This window comes from Prenolepis imparis, unplaced genomic scaffold, assembly GCF_030444845.1.
Source record: "Prenolepis imparis isolate NDT839.2.m4 unplaced genomic scaffold, iyPreImpa1.0 SCAF_4, whole genome shotgun sequence".
Taxonomy (NCBI): Eukaryota; Metazoa; Arthropoda; class Insecta; order Hymenoptera; family Formicidae; genus Prenolepis; species Prenolepis imparis.
In genome coordinates, this window is record NW_028141162.1 from 8,202,522 (window position 1) to 8,221,961 (window position 19,440).

The 19,440-nt window shown below is 39.8% G+C and overlaps 1 protein-coding gene across 7 annotated transcripts in view; it reads right to left on the reverse strand.

Moving 5' to 3' along the window:
- Ten-a (Teneurin-a transmembrane protein) overlaps positions 1-19,440 on the reverse strand; it is a 466,667-nt gene that overhangs the window by 167,983 nt on the left and 279,244 nt on the right. Inside the window, exon 1 of one of the 7 annotated variants that reach the window (XM_083036193.1) lies at positions 10,020-11,027. The exons of the other annotated variants lie outside the window; for them this stretch is intronic. Within the exon in view, the coding sequence (XP_082892319.1) occupies positions 10,020-10,059 (40 nt within the window). The 5' untranslated portion in view covers positions 10,060-11,027. Of the gene's footprint in view, positions 1-10,019; positions 11,028-19,440 lie in introns of those variants that run through there. 7 annotated transcript variants of the gene reach the window in all.

A 19,440-nucleotide genomic window follows, 5' to 3' on the forward strand; every position in this document is an offset into this window, starting at 1 on the left:
TCTGCTAATGGCGCGGCAGCAACTAGGTTGATGCGCTCGGTCGGTTAATGACGTGACTTTCGCATTTTGCCAATGGACTATACCGATTTTATCTATGCGCTCCAGTTTTACCTGATGTCCTCCTGGATATTCGCGAGCATCGCAACTACCCTTCGAGAGGTTATTTAAAGGTTAAGGTCGTTTTTATTGCCGCGCCGCATTCTTATCGTTACTTCGTTACATCATCCAAGGATTCATTCGCTGCAGGGCAAAATATCTCCGAGAGTTACACGAGAGACAAGCCCGCGCGAAATATTCTCGCATAAGAACGTTGCTGACCCAAATACGTCGCCGTCAGAATGTCGTCAAAGAGAAGCGAACATTATCGCAGTTACGATAGTCGGACTGAAAATTACGTAAGCCGAATTAAGTAAGCGAGGAACATCCCACCGCGATAAAGTTTATCCGCGCTGACAGAACGTGCCGACTAATAGCTCGCCTAAAAGCTCGCAATTTAGCAAATCGGGTGGTACTCTCGATCGAGGAGAGCTTTTCCTCCCCGTAATCGAGGGCGTACGGTCGACTGGTCTGTTCTTTATTTAATCACTGCACACGGCTCTCCTCTTAACGAAGACGGGTGAGCGACGTACCGGGTGGAAAACTGAACGTCGGCTAGGGACGTTCAAACAAGGTCGTCGAAGGGAGAGACGGCCGAAAATGTGGGCGAATTCAGGAAAGACAACGGAAGACGAAGTGATAACGAGAGTGATAACGCAAGAGTGACAAGGCGTAGTTAGAGTGACGGCCGAAAAAGGGACCAGCGAGCGGTTATAAAAGGGGTATAGAAGCAGAGCTAGAAAATGGAATTTGAGGATGAGTCCAGGCGAGGCGAAACGAAGCGAAGATAAGGGCGAAACGCACGTAAAGACAAGAGAAAAAGATCAGAGATAGGTACGTAAGTCCCTATGGATGGAGTGGATATAGTTGAGTCTGAGGGTTTCTGGTTGTTGGGTGTTTGGCTGTCGGCCAGAGAATCTCTGGAGCGCGACGGTTACCTTTTTCTCCTCCGGGAAGTCTCTTCGACTTTATACGTACGCCACGGTGAGCGTATCGTCTTTTCGGAATGTCAACTGTATGGGAGTATGCGAATATCTGCGTGCGTCGATGTATTGAATGTGTGTCGCCGAAGGTGTGGCATTTTCGAAAATTTATCTAATTCAAGATCAGCGTAATCTTCGCATTTTATTATTTATATTTATTTTGACTTTACATTTCGCACATTATTTAACTACGCGAAATATACATCGCGATTGTAAGTTAAAGCTCATATAATCTGGCATGATTCTTTGATAAATTTCTCTTTTTTTTATATACGTTGATTGTGCATTTCACAAATAAATTCTCGAAAGCAATAATATATCACAAAGTAAAGCTAAATTCTTGTACGAAGCAATCGCATGTTTTATTATTCCTTGGATAAGATCAATAGCTTGCATTCTCGCTTTACATTATGCGAAAAATCAAGGGAAATAACTTTTTAATTTCCTCTGCATCATGGACCACTCATCCGTATTGTTTCACTCTTGGCACAGAAGATTGAGTTCTGTTCTATTATGTTTCGTGCAATCATCTATCATCTGCTTGCGCAAGTTGTAAGTTTTTTCACTCGCTCGGTTTCTCGACCGCGTGTTGCAACATATATTATTATATCATGAAAACGTATAATTATATAAAAATAATAAACATACATCTGATACGGAGCCGCGATTAAACGATTTTGTAAGAACGCTCGATTCTTTATGAAAAAAATGGCGTTAGAAGCGCTAGAGATATTTCCCAAGATCGGATTTGAGAGAATCAGCTTCGAAGGCGCATATTTCGCTGAGATAGTTCGCTGCCTTCGAGCATAGGACATAACAGTACGTTACATTAGCGATGTAGATTTCTACTGCTCAAGTCTGACTTGAAATTCGATATCATAATAATGTATCGGGCGACTTTTCGAGAGATCAGAGACACTCATGAGCGTCAGTCGTATTATATATGAAAAGAAAACAAAAAATAATATCGAAAATATAATATAAAATAGTATCGCGTAAAATATCGCAATATTCATTCTGCTCTTCGTTTCGCGATCGTAATACGAGTATATCTCGGCATTTAAGCGACGTATGTAATCAAGAGGTGCGAGAGTACCGGTGTGGGTAAATCTGCGTAAACACAAGGGTTGATTAACGATAATAGCCATGTGGGGCGATTGCCGATAGTCTGTCTCTTGATCGTGCAAAGCGTGAGGGTTCGAGAATGAGGAATACTTTAGCAGAGAGAGAGAGAGAGAGGGATGATGGACAAACTGTCAGCGCATTGTGCGTTACGAACGCCAACCCCCATGGGACACTGGACGAAGGTAATCCAGGGGGATGCGTGTCCGAGAATTCTGATCAGCGCTTTACCTCTTATAGATCCCGCCAATGTGTTATTACTGTTAACACCCCTACTTCGTGTAATGTCGCGCATATCATCGTCTCGACGACGACAACGACGACGACAACGAGAATGACCACGATCTCGATTCGCGAGGATTCGTACTCGATGATACGCCAGTAGATGCGGTATTAACAGACGGCTGTCGTTATTGCTTTCATTCCAAACGTCATGCACGTGCCGGCGCTGTCCGCGTTGTTTTAAACGAGAAGATAATATTTGCAAGATATCGCGCGACGGACTGCGGGAATTGTGCATTCTCGGAAATGTAAATCGCGTTCTTGGCGCGTCGCGTATTGTAAATTCATAGAAAATTTACTCATCGCCGCGCGGCGCGAATACAAGAGATGAAGGTGTAAATAATCGAGGCCCGTTGCGTTTCATGTACTTTAATGCGCCTTTATCGCGTCAAAATCACGTACCGGCAATGCCGAGTCCGAGAATATATCATCGTTGCTTCGATTTCCATCGCTCAAGATCACGCGGAACGTAATAACCTAGTTTCGCATCTCCGCATTCATGGAGAAAGGTTCCGCATAAAGGCAATATCGCAGCCACATTCGAATGAATATTGTCTTTAGGGCTATTTTCTCATTCTATCTCTCTCTCTCTCTCTCTCTCGAGCATGAATATGTGTCTTTCCGTCCGTGGCGCACGTTCACGCTGTGTGTTATCATTTACAACAAAGCTCTCTCGATCACTTGCGAAGGAGCGGATTTATCGCTTTGCTTTGAGCAATCTCGACTTGTCCCGATCAAACATTCGCCCTCGCAAACATCTCATAGAATACTCTCGCATACACAGATTACTAATAAGTGTTTGGTGAGGTCACATGTGCTATTGGTCGCTTGCTAAATAAAGTTTTCTTCAACATTTTTATAAATCTATACTAAATGTAAAATAAAATAAAATTTTCTTTCCTCTAGTTACATAGCTAATAGTCACGATTATGCATGTTGCATAATCATTTCGTATTTCTTTAGAATTATGAAATTGTATAATATAAAAGAATAATCTATGGGAAAATGATTATGTTAGTGTCGTACGATCGATACAAGTTCTTCTCGCTTATCCTTGCGAGTCTTATTATCTTGTACAAACCATCGATGTTGCCAATATCTAGAGGGTTGATCTCGGCTTGGAGGGTAATGAATGTTTATTAGGGTAGGATCCGTTGACGGATCTCCGTAGACTCGGGACGGATCGATATGCGTCAGTCTAGACGTTCGTGCTTCGAAATAATTGGTTGACTCTGATCCTGCATTCTGTGTTCGTGAGAGGTAAACATTTGCGATTATCTGCGCTTCAAATACGTCGACATACCAACGTGAATCAATAAAGCTAGTCAAAATCATTTACTGTCAAACTGACAATGAATTAGTGAAAATGTCACTGATTAAAGCAGTGACAAGATTTCCCTGAAGGTCAGTAAGTATTTCACTTAATCTTCAGTGAAAATACTCACACTTTGCTCCTCCATCTTATGTGTCTTTCACTCTGTCCTTTAATCTTATAGTAAGATTTCTTATAACTGATATTTAAATTCAAAATTATATACATATTACATTTCTTTATTCTTAAGATATGATAAACCCACAGAAAACTAAACTATTAATCAAAAACTCAGACTATAAACTATTTCTTTAATAAAATATATTGTTATAAATTCATCTCATATATAAATATGAGATGCATTTAAAAATATTACTGAAACAACCACTATCACACTAATTGATTTTTTAAAAGAGAGTTCACTGCTTATCAGTGATAATGCATTGATTCTATTTAAAAGAGTAAAGTATTTCTGAATATTCCCTATTTAATTTTAATTCAAACTCTCTTTCTTTTTAAATATTAATAGAAGATGAATTTTAAAGTTTACAGAAATTAAAAAAAAATTAAAATAATATATGCTGATAATATATAATTTTTATAAAACTTTAATAAAATTATATTACAATGAATATAATTTTGTATTATGTTTAAACATATTCAGATATTTAAATTTTTCTTTTAAACTTATTTTTTAAGTAGTATACGCACATGTAAAAACAGTTACATTTGTATAAGTGATAATATACATCAGCATCTAATATTCGCTATTATGTACAAATCGGAAATAGAAATAGCTAAAGTTTAACTAGTTTCGGTGGAATATTCTCGTTTTCTTCATCAACTCTAACTGCAGAAATTAGCTCCTGGCCTCTGTCCAGATTACTTCTATATTCCTCACCGCGCATCTCGTCTATCTCATTTGAACTCGCGATTAGATCCTCATGACATATTAATTTTGCAAATATATGCATTATCACTGATATTAAGCGAGCGATAAGTAATGTCGAATCAAATATTTTGGAACCTTAATTTCTCATAATCGATTTCGGAAACAATTTTTTTTTTGTGATATTCAATTTTTCCTTTCCAGATAATAATTCACGTAACGCGATAAATGAACATATTTAATTTTGCTTTGAGTGGACAATATCATCGTGCTAATGGCGTAATTATCCGGTAATGCTTTAACCGAGGGACGACAGAGTAGGCAAAATTACAACGAAATTGCAGCGAAAGAATTGATACGTAGGGCGTTAAATTTAGTTTTACGGTAGTGTCGGTGTACATTACGGCCAGCCGAATTTCTCATATCTGCCCAAATTCGAGTGACAAGGGGATAAATTGTTGCACGCTTTTGGCACAGTGGCTGCCGGAGAATTGTGCATTTGCGTCACGTAACCTGTTTTACGTTAGCGCTTTTGTTCCGCATGAATCTTATTAGCGCCAACCATTTTACAGGAAATTGAGTTAAACAGTTTTCTGCATTAAAGCTTTCGCTTTCCTCTTTCGGGTCGCTATTGGTCTAAAGGAAGTCGTGCAGAAGATCGTGATGGGGTAGTTAATAAATTTCGTCAATGAAGCAAAAAAGTATAACGTTAAAATTTGTTCGTTAAACGTTTTGAAAAGGAAACATGTATAGGCTATATAAGCTATACAGGCATATTCGTATTATCATTGTTATATATCGTGGCATTGGCTTATCAGATTGAACACGCGGTATGTAAATCACCTATTACGTAGCAAAGTTCTGCTTCGAAAAAATCAAATAACAGCATCGATTAAAAGAAATTAATTATAAAAAAACAATTATATAGAGTATGTGAACTGTAAACAGATTTTTCGATATAATTTAAAAATAAAAAGTATTTTAAGTAAATATAATTATAGTTATTATCTATAAAGATTTCATTATTTTTTATATAATATCTCCTCTTTGTTATATTATCTTTTATGCACATAAATAACATGAAATTATATAAGAGCATGAGACATAATTTTTTTTAATTGAACAGATCAATTTAATATCCAATAATAAATGTAATATCTGACGCGATATTGGATACAACTATTTTACGCAAGGATATAATTATTTTTCGTCGTTTATTGCATTAAATTAGTTTATTCTATATAAAAAATAGACTACGTAATTATGTTGTTTAATGTAGTTATACTGTAGTGACATGTCTAAATACTGCAGAGGATAATTCCTATCATCTTCATGAACCGCACGGACGTATTGATCGTAACGCGAGGATACGTATATACAGGGTGGTCGATAAAACGTAGGAATCAATAACAGAAATGTGTATTTGTATTCTTTGCATTTTTCTTCTTCTCTCTAAAATTCTCTCTAAAATAATGAATATCTAATTACAAAATTATGTAATGTTAAAAATTAATATCCAGATAAAAGATTAAATTTTAAAAACCTAAGAACATATAAGAATTATGTTCTTATTAACTTATGTTTTTATTAATTTAATGAACTTTGCCGCAAGGAATTTCAAATAGCAATTGTTAAGATTATATTAAAAATGAGAAAGTTAAAATATATAATATGATCCGCCAATTAACTTTTAAGAAAAAAATAAATTGCAACTTTTTCGAGACTATATATTCTCCTACTTTTAATATCTACGTTTCATCGACTTATCCAATATAGGGATTCATAAAATCCATATAATACCAAGGTGACAAATATATGCGATATGATTTTTGTTTGCCAAGATGAATTCTGCCAACGCGGCACAACTAGCAATAGCGGCGTGGAAACGGAAAAGATCGAGCTTGAAAGAGGGATGCGAATTGAAAGGCTCCACTTTAGCATTCCCGTTTCCCGTTCCTTTCACCTCCAGACACCAGCAGCACTGCTACAGTTATAGTTGCAGCGCGCTGTGACTATATGGGACGCGAAACGCGAAGACGAGGCCGGGTTGGCGTGTTTTTATTTACGACCTCACCCAATGAAATAACGGCTGCGAAGGAGCGCGCAATTGCCTTCTCATCTCGGCGACCCACATAAGCGCCCATCGGCTTTCTCTAAAAACGTTAATTGCTCGGTGTTAATAAAAGTCTGTACTGCGGCGTTTCGCCTACTCCGTATAATTTCGTTCTCGCTTGAATTCCGTAAAAAAAAAAAAGAAAAAAAATTTCATCGTCACGTCTGGGATCTGCGAATTTTAAATTACGATATACGATTTTTCGTGGAAAAGGCGAACGAGTAGCCGAATTGTTTATCGCGTGTTTGCACATTATTCCATCAGGAGGGTCGCGACGTTATGAAGAGAGAATTCTGAACATGTTCGCGTCGTTCGCGGAGTTCGCCCGTAAGCATCGCTTTTTGGGCTAAACGTCGGAGTTGCCTTGTCTAAAACTTTTCGACCGTGTTGTGTCGCTTAGACAGGTGGTAGGGGCAGCGAATTATTCGACGCTCACCATCGGACTGTCATGGTTGTTTGCCGAAGTGAATGTAGAACGATCAATGTGAAGCTTCCTGTCCACTGATGGCTGCACTGTTAGCCATTAGCGCTCTCATCGACATTCGGATTGCTCTATATTTTCTATCATTTTTGTACGGCCCACTATTTTTTTATATCACTCTAGCAAGTTTTAAATGTTTAATCTGGTAATATGTAATATTGCAAAAAAAAATATATATTTTATACAATATACATTTTGAAGTTGCACAAATTATGAATAAGATATTTGTATATTTTATTAAATATTTGCTATATAAAAAAATTATTTTTATAGAATATATATAATATATATAAACACATTTTAAAGACTTTAATTATATAAATAACTAGCAAATATAAAAAATTATATACATATATTTGCATATCACATTGATAAGTGCAACAAAAAGTAGAGAAAATTTTTTATTTTTAATCTCTACTGTTATTAATGAATTCAACGATGATAAGGCACGAACGATGCCTATAATGATAGCGGCATTCATTCCGGATAGAGTTAATTAAAGCAATTTATGAAAAAGAAGTGTTACCACATCTCAATGTATTTCCATAATAATTGTTATCAAACAATTAAATTTTATTTTAAATAAGAGATTTAATCCTTTTGCTCTTATTTTTTAATTTTTATTTGCATATTTTATTTTTTGCTATACTATTCTAATCCGCATATAAATATCTTCCTCTCCCCCCTTTTCTCCCTCATCATATAACATCTCAATATTATTAATATTGATTGCATTTGACCATAATTTGCAAATGCAAATTTATAATATATTGGTAATATATATTTCTAAATATATTGGTTAAATGTATAAAAATTTGAATGGATAAAAATCTGTTTTTTAAATTTTAGATAAAAAAAATAGACAATGTAAGCATTTAAATAATTTAAAAATTCGAGTTGTTTCATATCCTTTCATAATTCTTCTATTCTATGTATTCTTTCGATGCACCCCGCTAAGCAATAAGCGGGTCCGATCGATTTTCCCGAATTCAATTAGACGCGACATATTGCAGATGCGGATCGTCGACGCGGGTGGCCCGTGCCTCGATTCCGCCTCGAGTCGCCTCGCGGCCGTGAAAACGTTTACATCGTGAAAAACGCAGCTAAATTTCGCCTCCCTCCACAAGATTGCATTAATTCCGCGCACGACACGTAACCCTAGCAATAAAGTGACGTAATTGCCGATGTGTCCGTGCCCTTTGGGCGCCGAGGAGAAAAGCCCCGTCGGCATCGGGCGCAGAAAGTAGGAGGCGCGGGTGTACGCGAGGAAAGGGGTCGTCGACGTACAAATCCACCCCGATGTATCCCACACGCAGGCAGACAGTGGATCGACTTATGCGAGCCACGTGCGCCATTCTAATTTGCTTACGAGCTACGGTCTTAAAGCACAATGCGCCACAGGCTCCAGAAATACGTGCGTTGGTCGGCTGCACGGACAATGCACAATGTGCCCTACACTTTCGTCACGGTATTGTTTCTCCAGTTCGCGGGTCCAATGATATCGCCATAGTTTTGTCATTTACGTCCGCACGATTGCGATCCATTCTGATTAGCGGAACTAATGTCAAGCGCATGAGAAAGGATGCAAATAACTTATTTACGATCTAATTCGCCCCCGAAAACAGTGTAGCAGTCAATTTTCATTTTAATCTTTCAACTATATGTCTATATAAGTTTATAAGTTTGCATATTATATAAGATTATAATGGAAAATATTAAATTTATTTAAAAGCCTCGATATATGTATAAAAAACAAGGAATTTGTGTTTTACTACGAATAATCGCCTGTGGGACGAAATTGTGAGCCGAAGTTTTCGAGCCAGAATAGCACTAAGAGTTTTATTTCATTTTCTCATTTCGTCCGTAACGTATCTGGTCCAATTTAAATTCCGAGTAAGACCAGCGCGGAAAGCCCGAAGGACCTAATATAATTCTGAATACAAGGGGCACCCGGTACGCTTGGGATCTAACTTGCATACATTTGCCAAATAGGCACGTTAATGTTAAGAATAGTATCTGCATGCCTTCTCGCAACAAAAAGATAAAATATATTTCACGTCAAATATATCTGCATATTATATGGCATATTATGAATATATACGTTATAAAATAACATCGTGTTTTATTCGTATTTCAGATAATTAATTATAACGAGTCTCTCTTGGATAATAAAAATTTGGCTAAAAATAATAAAATGATTTTAATTGATTTGTGTAAACCGTAATAATGCGGGTAATGCATAACACAGTATAGCTCGAAGCGAAATGAAATTTTGTGTTCTGACTGGTAATTCTCCAAAAGTTATATATCGAACGGATCTGCAATGCAAATTATGATATTCGAGAGCTTGTTCGAACATTGTCAGTGAATTTTATGGCAACGTACAGTTTTAAGAACTTATCTTTTTAATCTAAATTATATTTTCTCAATCGAGTATATGTATATTTGTGTATATTAAAACCATAGCAGAGATTGCATAAATAAAAATATCTCTCATCTTCACTAAATTTCCAAATTATTCAAATGAAATACAATCCTTCATATTCTGGGAAAAATCACATATAATATATAATATGATTACTATAATTACTAATTATGTATATATTATGTATTATATAAAAATTAGAATACAATGCCATAAAATTTTTAAAAATTTTAGAAGTTTTAAATAATTTAAATTAAGAAAAATTTCTTGCTACAATGTGCTTCAATCATGTGCATTCTATTTGTTGCACACTTACCAACGCGATCTATGTCTTCTTGCGTATAGTAGTGATGCATCGTGCTGCTGGGTCGGCTTGCGGTAGCAATTGAATCACACGGGCGACAGTTTATGGCTGTACGATGATCATCATGACCAATACAGCGGTCACTTTACTCTGCTATTACTCACTTCCATCTCAAACAGTCGTACAAGCCACCCATTCGCCACTTCCGGCACGGTATTGTATCTACAATTTCGGCCGCGCGCAGATTCACGTAGACGTACGCGTGCACACGCACATACACATACGATCCTTTTCATGCAATTGTTTCGATGTTTCTTCGAAAATGGCGGAGTCCACGTGAAACAAGGTCGATGTCCTTGAAAGAAAAGGTCCGGCAAATATGCAATCGTCCGAGCGTGTATTTGACGGAAAGTTCACTATATGTACGAAATCATAAGCACGGCCATTCACCTTTCGCACTTCGCGCCATGATTTAACATCCTAATTATGATGCGCGTGATTATCCGGATTTTATCGCCACAAAGTTTGACATGGCTTTAGCGGGGTATAATTTATTAATTTCACAGTTTCTCTTGTCTCTATGATCACGGAAGAGTATATCTATACTTCCGTATCGAAAGAATCACCGGATATAATATATTTCCGCCTTACGTGAAAAAAAAAAAATTTAGAAACCCGAGACGTGATATCTTATGCACGACCGATTATGGGTACTTGCCGATGTTTCCATTATTCTGATTCGAGGTTATAATAGAGAGACGATTGGTCCAGGAGATAGCGCCGATGGCTCACCACGGCGAAACGTCGATGACGCGGTGATTCTCTCCAGAAGAAACGGAGAGTGCGCCTCACTCCGATGTATCTCACGCACTTTGTCTTCTGTCGCGCCCGTTCGTTTTCTCTTCGCTTCTCTTTTTTTTTTACCAATCCAACGAAATCAACAACAATGAGGACACGGGGTAAAGCGGCAAGCTCGATAACATTGTGGTACAACGCTCTTCCGCAAGCCGATTCTGCGCAGAGTGTCGGTCGCATATTCGGAGAGGCCGACGGCAGCCACGCTACGCGGAGAGGATGTCGGCGATCGTGGCGCCATCCAGGGCGGGAGGGGCGTCGGTGGTCGGCGCGGGGGTGGCACACCGGCTGCCACCCCCGCGACATCCTCCTACCAGCCGCCATTTCTGCCCTTGTCCCCTCGTCTTCCTCTCGCTCTCGCACCGTCGTTCCTCCACCACCCCCGCAACCCCCATCGACCTGCCGTCTTCCTTGCCCTCGTATCCGCGCACTACCCCTGCACCCAGCGTTCCTCCCTCATCGCTGTCCTTCTCGCTCTCTCTATCGCGGCAGCCACCACCGGCTGCGGTATCGATTGGCCCAGTTGTCCCTCGTCAGAGCGCGGCGGTCGCTCCAACATCCGAACACGGCCCACCACCGCCTTCTTCACCTTCATAGCCATCTTCACCTGCCGCCTCCTCTTCCTTCCTCCTTCATCTTCTCCTTCACCTTCGCGTTCACCTCTTTTTCGGCGCGCGGTGATACAAATTGCAAAAAGGTTTTCCACGCTACTGTGATGCAGCGGGTTAGTAAAGGGAGAATTTTTACGACTATCGCTTTCACCGTTGATCAGAATGGCATACTTTTTTTTTTATAAGGAAGGAGGAATAATTGCATTCGCGAAAGGAGACTTAGAGTATGATGTGGCCGGTAAATGACGATAAATTGGATTAACGGCAAATCGATTGTTTGGATAGCGGGAGGGATGTTTTTATGACATCGCGAGAACGCGTAGTATTGATTAACTTCGTGTGGATGATCCCCAAAACTGATAAGAAAATAGGATTAAAAAGCTGTTTCTTCCCGTAATCCTGTTATCATTAGGGAGGAGCGGCAAAAATTTATGCGATCCAATATCCCGGAACTAAAATTATGTTATTATTTTGTAGCTTGTATAAGAGCAGAAGAAAGGGAAATATACTTGTATATTTATATTTTCACATCTAAAAAGCTCAACTAACAAATAATTTCTTATATTTTTAATCGTTTGTTTTAATCAAATTCAATATATATATCTCATTGAATTAGCTGAAGAATAAGATATATGAAAATGCAATAAACTCAGCGTCATAGAGATGAATTTGGGCCGACCTGCTTTCTCGATATCGAATGACCGGTAAGAAGGTAAATGTATCACGATGGAAATACGAGCGAACAGGGTAATGTTCGTCGGCGTTCGTGAGTAGAGCGTGGCGGAAAACAGGGGCGAGTATAAACGACAAAGGAGCCGGGCATTATTATATGGCGCGGGGCTCTGAATGCATGACAATGCCAAGTGAGGCTTTCTCTCTTCGCGTCTGCACCCTCTTTGTCTCCCGATCGCGCTCCCGGTTACTCCCGCGGGCGTCGCTCAAGCACCGCTGCGGGACCGTCGCTTCACAATGCTACGCTAACAAGGTCAGCAATTAATGAATCGTTGGCAATGCGTCGCCAGAAAAATACGCGCATCCAATGGGACCGGTGTATCATTAAGAAAATGGCGCACCGGTGTGTGCCATCGTTTCATGGATCGTCGCTTCCGTTGGATGTTCTGACATTAGCAATCAGCAGCCTTTGAAAGACTTTCCAAGACTGAATACGCAGATGCGAAAATTGTGCGCACGCGGCTCACACACACGAAATAATATTTCAATATCTTTTTGAAAGATAAATTACGCTGATAATTTGTACACAAGATAATTAGCAGCTTACAGAGTGATACAAATTCTAATTAAAATGTTGATCGCAGAAAAATAATTGGTGGTAATATACGCAGAATGTGTTCGAATCAACGGACATGATGCGAAATTGAAACAATCAGGGATCGTTTTTGCGATTCGCGTAACTTTTGCATCGGCAAAACGCGCGCGAAAGGTATTGCGTCAGTAACTGAATATTCGCTTTATAGCCTGTTCACATTGCTATTATCCGCTCCATACCAGATGTATGTTTCATGGAACGGTTTCACATTTTCCAGGCAATAATCCTCGAATAAAATTGTCATTGTTGATTCGTTTATGCTCCAATTTTATTTTGATCGTGAGCGGATACAGATATGATATTTTTCCGGAAATAAAAAAGCCTCAGATGCGAAGAGTGTCTTATTTATCGGAAAAATTATTTACAAGTAAAAAAATTGTATTGCAATTTGTAATTGCTGAACACACGCATTGCACGCACGCACATACACGGTTAGCTTTATTTGAGATATAATGATATTGGACGGCGCGATTCGTTTTTCTTTTATTCCTTTGGCGTGTCGGGAAATTAAAAGAAACTCTAAACGCGCGTTATTTCCCTCGACGAGATAGAAAGCTAGTAACTAACTATCGAGAAAATCGTAGAATTTTCCCTCAGGAGTGCCGCGTTCAAGAAAAGTATATACCTCAAGGGCTCTTACAACGCACTTTTATAGAACGTAATGGCGAACATCGGTGGGCGGTATAAGGTCGAGTTTTAACCTTCCCAATCTTCAGATTGCTTAGCTGCTTTTAGTCGAAGCACTTTTTAGCCAATCACGCAGTAGCGCTCCTCGTTGCATTCAGTGAGTTCCTCCAGTGTTTGTAGGAGATTTATTGAAAATTCCTTTTTATTTTTATAGCAAGTCTCGCGATTTTTATAGAGAGCCGCACATGAATTTATATTAATACTTTAATTCATTATGTAATTATATAATTTTCCGTTATATTAAGAAAATCTCAGTATTGTACACTGTGACACATTATTTTCAACGTTATCGATTGTGAGTAATCTGTTTCACTCTTGTGAAACAAATGCTGATTTTGTTATATTCAGCGGTATATTCTAGTGCGGATGGGCGATTCTGAAGATGTTTGAATGATGAATCCAATATCACCCCGAGTTAGGTCGCGGCAGAAGCGAAATACACCCTCGGGACAGAAACCGTTTCCCTAAAACAGACCAATGAGCCGTCCCTGCTCCACATACATCAGGGACTTTGGGATCGCGGCATGTGTGCGCGTAGTGGAGCAATGCATCATACGTTACAGATTGGTTTTACGTAAAAGAACGCCTATATAATAGTGTGGATGTTTGACGCCGAAGAGGGAAATGGTTGGAAAATAACGAAAGTAAAGCGCCAGCTATCCATTGTCTCGCGCATTGTGTCCCATTCGCGCGATTTTTTATCGCTTCGCAGTTCCACGCTTTCATGACCTAAAAATGTGAAGCTTAAAACGACCGACGTGGAAACTTGAAATTTCAGTTTACATTTTTTTCCAAAATGCTTGGCCTTGCGACCTTTTAAAAATGTCGCTTTCCTTGCAAATTTTATATGACAAAAATATAGAAAATATAAAAATATTTTGGACATTATTTATATATGTATATGTAGAATGAAAAAACATTAGTGCGACATTTTTAAATGTAATGTTAAATAAGCGACACGGCGAAAATAGTGAATGGCGTGTCGTCGCTTTGCCACAGCGGTGTTTCTTCATGCTATAATATTTGCAAAGATATGCGCCCTCGAGAAAGCGACCCCCGTCGGCGGACGCTGAGAAGTACACAGTCACTAATTACAAGGGACACGAAATTACATAACTTTCACGAGGTTGTATATTCTAATTTGGCGGATCGTTAAAGGTCGGTTGGCTTATGCATATTCATCGGACATTTTTTAACGATCGTCCCACCTCCCAAATCCAGAAGAAGCTACTTCGTATATCGCACGCTCTAATGACCGTTTTGTAAATTAATGACGGATGCGCGGCGTCATTTCACGGTTGATAGCGACCGGTGTATAATACGTCTATACGCGCCGGCATCTGCAATTAACGCGTACGTTATATTGTTGCACATCAATGTACATAAATAAACGCGGTAATATACATGTTTCTTATCATGATTTTCTCGTGGAAGCTTGCAATCGTACGTCGTTTATTATACGCGATTCAATAATGATAAATTATTCTCAGGCATGCTCCTTTCTTATGTCTTTCTCGATAACAATAAAATCTTTCTCGAGCATAAAAAAACAATTTGTCTTATAATCTATATAGATATCTATATTCTATATCTATATAAATATCTATATTCGAAATGATTCCATAAATTTAAGCTAAATATCGAATGCTACACTAAAATATATTGTATTAATTTAATAAAAATAAAGAAAAAAATAAATATATTTGTATTATTTTTCTATAAAAAAATACAAATTATTACATATACATAGATATAACATTTTTATACTTTCTTGTACAAGTAAAAGTTTTAAACCTTATAAGACTTATAAAATTATTTTATTACTTTATAAGACTCTTATAAAATTACTTTACTTTATACTTATAAGTCTCTAAAGAAATACATTAAGAGTTCAAGATTAAAAGATATCAATGTATTCGATAAACATGACTACTATTTTAATTTGCCAGTTAGTCAATCAATCAGTCAGTAGCTTTAATTGCACGGAAGATATTTATTATGTTATTGCGTCGGCGTCGACCGACCTAAATAACGTTTCAACCTGCAATTTTACGTGAATACACCATTGAACAGCAATCGCGAGAAAATACTCATGTTATAAAATCCGTGACAAGCAACCGGCCGGGGCCAAGGCTTTGCCGACAATCAAATCTTTCGGCAATGGTCGCGCCAAGAGTGATGGGGCTGATTAAATCAACGAATCGAAACTTTAAGACGGACCGTGGTCATTTAATTTTGTCGAGTCGGAAAGGTTTTCAGATGGACCCGGCAGCGCTTGTCGCAACGTCGACAGCTCTATCGATGAAAAGTTCTTTCCCAGGGTAGACGGGAACGGGCGAAGGGGCTAAGAACGAGAGCGCATCCACCGAATCGCAAATGAGTTACGAGACTCGATTAAGCATCTTCTAGATGCATTATTAAGAGGCGCAACGGAAGAACAAAGCAGAGTTGCGGAGTGAGAGAAAGAGAGAGAGAGAGAGAGAGAGGGAAGGAAAGAGGATAGGTGAGTTAGCTAGGAGCAACTAATGGGTTGTAACTAGTGTGTGCAGCGGATTATATCTTCTCGGTCAAGCCGGTACAAGCCACTATACGTAGAAACCTCGAGTAGGTGGATAGGTGCGAGGAAGATGAAGGAGAACGAGGAACGAGCTGTTAGACAGAGAGAAAGAGAGAGAGAGAGAGAGAGAGAGAGAGAGAGAGAGAGAGAGAGAGAGAGAGAGAGAGAGAGAGAGAGAGAGAGAGAGAGAGAGAGAGAGAGAGAGAGAGAGAGAGAGAGAGAGAGAGAGAGAGGAAGGGAAGAGAGAACGTAAATGGAGTATGAGAGAGAACAGAGAGAGGGCGGAGAGAGAGGCTTAACTCGAGACTTTATGAATGCCCGACTGCAGCACAGGAGTTCAGGTAAGATAAGGGCTTTCTGCACCCTCTTCATCCCACCGCCTCAAGGGCTACCATGTCTGTGCCTCTCCCTTCGTCTCGTCGAAAACGCTACATCGCCACCAAATCCAGGCAACGGTTTCCCGGGCACGCAGCTACTCCCTCGCCTGCACTCACGTTCCGACCGCTTAACGCCAGATTTTGCAACTTCTGTCACGAGACAGAAACCTCATTAATATTCGAACGGCGATCTTTCATCGTACTGATGCCGCAACGACCTCGATATGCTACAAAGTTTCGAGTATCATTGTAGCGAAAACAGCACTTCAAATGCATAACACATGCTGTCGATTAATCGAAACCTTCTTTCTCGTTCAGAAAATGACTGCTTCGATCGATCGGTTCAACTTTGCAGCTTACATTAGTGCTGCAAAGTCATAAAATACAGACTCTGCTGAATCAGGAAACTGCTTAGTATAGAATAGCAAAAATGTATCGCATCTCCTACTTCTTATGCAGTTATAAAATTGTATTAAAAAACATAGATTATAATATTTTTAGTTATAAAATGAAAATAACGGTATAAAATTTAATAAATTATTTCAAGTAAAAATTTTCTCGCTTGCTAATTATCGATAGAAACGAAATCGCGACAACTATAATATGTTTAACGCTTGACGTCTTAAAAGAAATGCAGTAATATCGCGCGAATGATTGAAATTAACCAGCGGTCTAAACGACGAATTTAAAAGAGGACTGGCAAAATAGTTCATCGACCGTGCAATCCGTCTCATTTTGCACAAGAGTATCTATAACCTGGACGATAGGTTAGCTCGCGAAGAAAAAGTGCGCGCGAATGCCTCCGGAGGAAAAGCAGGATTTCAATTTCATGGCGAGCAAGGAGCCCATTGGAGCCTTATTCCAGCGTATAAACATAAACGGCGCAAAACGATAAAAGTCGCTTGTGCCGCATACAGTGCGCCATGAGCGTGAGGGAGGAACCGTCGAAAGCAGGTCGGAAAAGAGAAAAAGAGAGACAGAAAAAGAGAGGAGAGATTGGAAGCCTGAGTGACTGAGCAGAGTAGAAAAGGGGAGAAAGAGTACCAGCGACCTGGCAGGTGCGAGGAAAGAGTGCTTGCGTTAGAAGGAGTCAGAAAGAGGAAGGAGGATCTGCTGGGAGAGAGGAGGTGGGTGCGCGAGCAAAATATATTTCCCGGCGGGACACGAATTACCGTGGAAACGAGAAAAATAATGAAACTCGTTCTGAAATCTGTTAAAGTGAATATTATTTAAATCTGTTGGAGTAACAGAGATATCGCGTGAACGATTACCTGCGAGTGGAAAGCATATATCCAAGTAAGTACCGACACCTCTAACTATACGCGGTGCGTTCTTGTCACGAGTAACAGTGTTCGTAGCGTCCCCCACGACACTGATGTCAGTGATAGTAGTATAGCTCGTGTAACTCTATGACATCGGTATTACCCCTTCGATGTTCATAGAGACTGCTATGTGAATATCACTACCACCAGAGTCGAAGTTCAACCCGTTCGCTCCTGACTTCTAGCATCGCCGGCGGATAACCCCCGCTTCCAGTATTATTTCAGGTATATATACACGCGCATACACAAATACACACGTTAATACACCAGGATCGACCGCGTGCGCGTACCGTTGCCCACATATTCTGTCCTGTTTCCGCATGCCCGCTCCGCTTGCCTATCTACGTCCATGTGACCGTACAATCGGTGGTCATAAAAAGCGATAGCGACCGACGGAATATCTGCAAAACACGTTCCCGGAGCTCCTGCTCGCTTTTATTCGCACGCCGGCGCCGCCGGCGCTTGCCCGATGCGGTTATCTGCGTGACGCTCGTTCGATATCAGCCGTGTATAAATATGTCATTAGGAGAACCGATATCAGACGCGTATATATATATATATATATATATATATATATGTATATGTATCATTAAGAGAACTGACGCGACAATTTATAAAAGCATGTATTTAACGCTGCGCGGCAGCCCTGATCCGATACCTATTTCCGGACGGACGAACGGCGATATCTTACCGCGCTCATGATCGGTTCGCCGGTGGCCCGGATTACGTAAAATCGAATTTCTGTATATCGCTTCGCGGAATAAGAGATGGGATCTGCCGCTCGTCCGGAATATAGTATGTACGCTCTCGATTTTTGCCAGAAAACTGCAGATTTTATCGAGGAAAGAGAACATATCATCACGTAAAATCGCGGAACAAACGAGCTAACGAGAGCAGAGCTAATTTGTCTTGCTGCCATTTCCAGAAAATTATAAAATGTACTTTGCACAAAAATTATTTATTCATGAATGCGCTCGTTAGTTTTGTACAAAAATACTTAACATTTATCCAGTATTAGAAATAACCATGCGTGTTTGAAGAGTAACTCATTAATTTTGCGCGTTTCTGTCGTTGGGCAAATTTATTCGCGTGTTAGATTAATTATGGAAGAATAAAGACGCGCGAAATTATAAAAGGTTTCGTGAGAATAACGATGGATGCGATTATCACAATTCTGCGCTCGACGAAAATACGTCGACACTCGTAACGATGGCTTCGGACATCGCTCGCGATATTATCTCTGGCACCCTCGGGAATTTCTTCTCGCCTCGGCGGGTGCCTTTTATGCCCGTAATATCGGACGCGTGTTACGTGGTCCCGAAGGCGGCGTCGCACAGAGATCGCCATTGGCCGATAACGATATTCTGTCAATGTAACGAGCGCATCGGGACGAGGGTTGTCGGTTGATCGTCATGTGTGCACCACGAAGTAGAGGGACAAAGAGGAGGGATGGAGGGTAGGTCGAAATCTTGATTGCGTCACATCGTCGCCACGTCGAAACACCCGCTATACGACATGACAGTTATGCACCGGAGATGCCCGATGCCCTGTCATTACGCGAGAATAAATCTTTCGATGGGGCCGCGCGGCTTCCAGATGTTCGTCGAGATCGTGTCACGGATGGACGGCCGTGGTGTCGAGTATGAAACGCGACACGATGTCAGCCGCGGGAGGAAGTCCCGTTATCTAGCGGACCG